The 2,500-nt window shown below is 40.8% G+C and overlaps 1 protein-coding gene across 1 annotated transcript; it reads left to right on the top strand.

Moving 5' to 3' along the window:
* Positions 1 to 1,427: 1,427 nt before the first annotated feature.
* On the top strand, positions 1,428 to 2,418 carry EMH_0059810 (uncharacterized protein; the record flags this gene model as incomplete). Its single annotated transcript, XM_013497719.1, has 3 exons — positions 1,428 to 1,475; positions 1,713 to 1,854; positions 1,997 to 2,418. 3 exons carry the CDS (start codon positions 1,428 to 1,430, stop codon positions 2,416 to 2,418), a joined length of 612 nt encoding a protein of 203 aa, XP_013353173.1.
* Positions 2,419 to 2,500: the final 82 nt, after the last annotated feature.

Here is a 2,500-nt window from a genome sequence, read left to right as displayed (position 1 = left end):
TTATTTTGTTTTTTATATTTATTATTTACTTTGTATATTAAAATAAGTAAAATAAATAATAAATATAAAAAATAAACAAAATAGATAAAACAAAATAAATAAAATAAATAAAGTAAATAAAATAAATAAAACAAATAAAATAAATAAAATAAATAAAATAAATAAAATAAATAAAATAAATAAAATAAATAAAATAAATAAAATAAATATAAAAACATAAAGACGTTATTATCTTCCTAGAAGAGTGTGTGAGTCTGCATTGATATAAACAATAAAAAAAAAAAAAATAAAAAAAACAAAAAGACAAATAAAACAAAATAAACAAATAAAAAACAAATATACATATAATACATATATATATATATATATATATATATATATAAATATATAAACTTACAGAGGTGCAGTCTATAAAGATATCTCTAGAAGTGTGTGTGAGTCTGCATGCATCTGCATTTATAAGAGGAGGAAGAGACAGATACTGTCTCCTTTTGTCTCTCAATACATACAGCTCAGCCTCGCCCTCTAACATATGCAAGTATTGCTGCACACAAACCCTAAACCCTAAACCCTAAACACTAATACACAGATGCATACAGCTCAGCCTCGCCCTCACCCTAAACCCTAAACCCTTAATAAACTCCAGCAAACCCTGATAAAAATAATAAACCCTAAAAAACCCCAATAAACCCCAATAAACCCCAACCCAAAACCCTAATAAACCCTACCCCTTGCGCCTAATCTTACCCCCATCCCCAAACCCCCAAGCCCCCAAACCCTAAACCCCAATAAACCCTAAACCCTAAACCCTAAACCCTAATACCTTGAGCTGGGGGTGAGAAGAGAAATGTTTAAGTATATCCGGGCCCTGCATGGGGGGCAAGGCCCCACACCCCAAAGGGACAAAACATATGTCGAGAGGAGACAGTCTCTCGTAACAAAAAGGAGGAGACAGCAGAGACAGATCGTATGTGCCTATTGATGCTAGTGTTCTTCGTCTGCATGCATGCATGCATGCAAACACTAAACCCTAAACCCTAAACCCTAAACCCTAAACACGAAACCCGAAACGCTAAACCCTAAACCCGAAACACGAAACGCTAAACCCTGATTGTCAAACCCTCGTATCACCCAAACCCTAAACCCTAAACCCTAAACCATAAACCCTGATGTGATAGTCAAACCCTCGTATAACACAAACCCTAAACCCTAAACCCTAAACCCTAAAACCCTAAACCCTAAGCTATAAACCCTAATAAACCCAAATAAACGCTAATAAACCCTAACAAACCCTAATAAACCCTAATAAACCCTAATAAAACCCTAATAAACCCTAGTAAACCCTAAACCCTAATAGACCCTAACAAACCCTAAACCCTAATAAACCCTAAACCCTAATAAACCCTAAACCCTTGCCTGCAGAGTGTATGATGAAGTTTCTCTTGAAGGTCTATACAGGACTGCAGCCGGCGAGGGTTTAGCTGCACCCCCCGCAGCACAGCGCATGCAATAAAGGGGCGGGGCCCTCGAGCCTGAGACCAGAGACACAGGAGACATAAACTGCTGCTGCTGCTGCTGCTGCTGCTGCTGATGCTGATGCTGATGCTGCTGCTGCTGATGATGATGATGTATGTACTGCTGCTGCTGCTGCTGCTGCTGATGATGATGATGTATGTCCTGCTGCTGCTGCTGCTGCTGCTGCTGGAAGGAAGGTAGAAGAGACACAAGTGACCCAGCAGCAGCAACAGCAACAGCAGCAGCAACAGCAGCAGCCACAGGGACTACACCAGCATCCGCAGCAGCAGCAGCAGCAGCAGCAGCAGCAGCAGCAGCAGCAGGAAAAGCTTACCGAGGGTTTGACGGTGACAGTGATTTTGGGTTCGCCTTGCAGCCGCAGAGAAGGAATTAGGGTTTGGGGTTTAGGAGAAACGAAAACCCTCAACGCTCTCCCTAAACCCTCGACAGACAGAAGGTCATACCTGCGTATACACCCCAGCACCAGCAGCAGCAATAGCAGCAGCAGCAGCAGCAACAGCAGCAGCAGCACCAACAGCAACAGCAGCAGCAATAGCAGCAGCAGCAACAGAAGCAGCAGCAACGGCAGCAGCAGCGACAGAAGCAGCAGCAACAGAAGCAGCAGCAACAGCAACAGCAACAGCAGCAGCAGCAGCAACAGCAGCAGCAGCAAAAGAGGAGACAGAAGAAATACAACTGTGCATGCAACAATATATAAAGAAACTCGGGGGAAGATATAAAGAAAAGGAGACAGAAACAGAAAAGGAGACAGAGAGACAGAGACAGGCAAAAAGAGACAAAGAAAAGGAGACAAACAAACACAATGAAGGAGACAAACAAAAGGAGACAGAAGACAACGGGAGACAAAAGAAGAAAACAAAAAAAAAGAAAAAAAAGGAATAGAAAAGAAAAAAAAGGAGACAAAAGGAGACAAAAGAAGCAAAAAAAGAAACAAAAGAAAAAAAAGAGACAAAAGAAAAAAAGA

This window comes from Eimeria mitis, genomic scaffold, assembly GCF_000499745.2.
Source record: "Eimeria mitis Houghton genomic scaffold, Emh_scaff2877, whole genome shotgun sequence".
In the NCBI taxonomy this organism is placed as follows: domain Eukaryota; phylum Apicomplexa; class Conoidasida; order Eucoccidiorida; family Eimeriidae; genus Eimeria; species Eimeria mitis.
The sequence above is the reverse complement of the archived record's forward strand: the minus strand, read 5'-3'. Positions and strand labels throughout refer to the sequence as shown.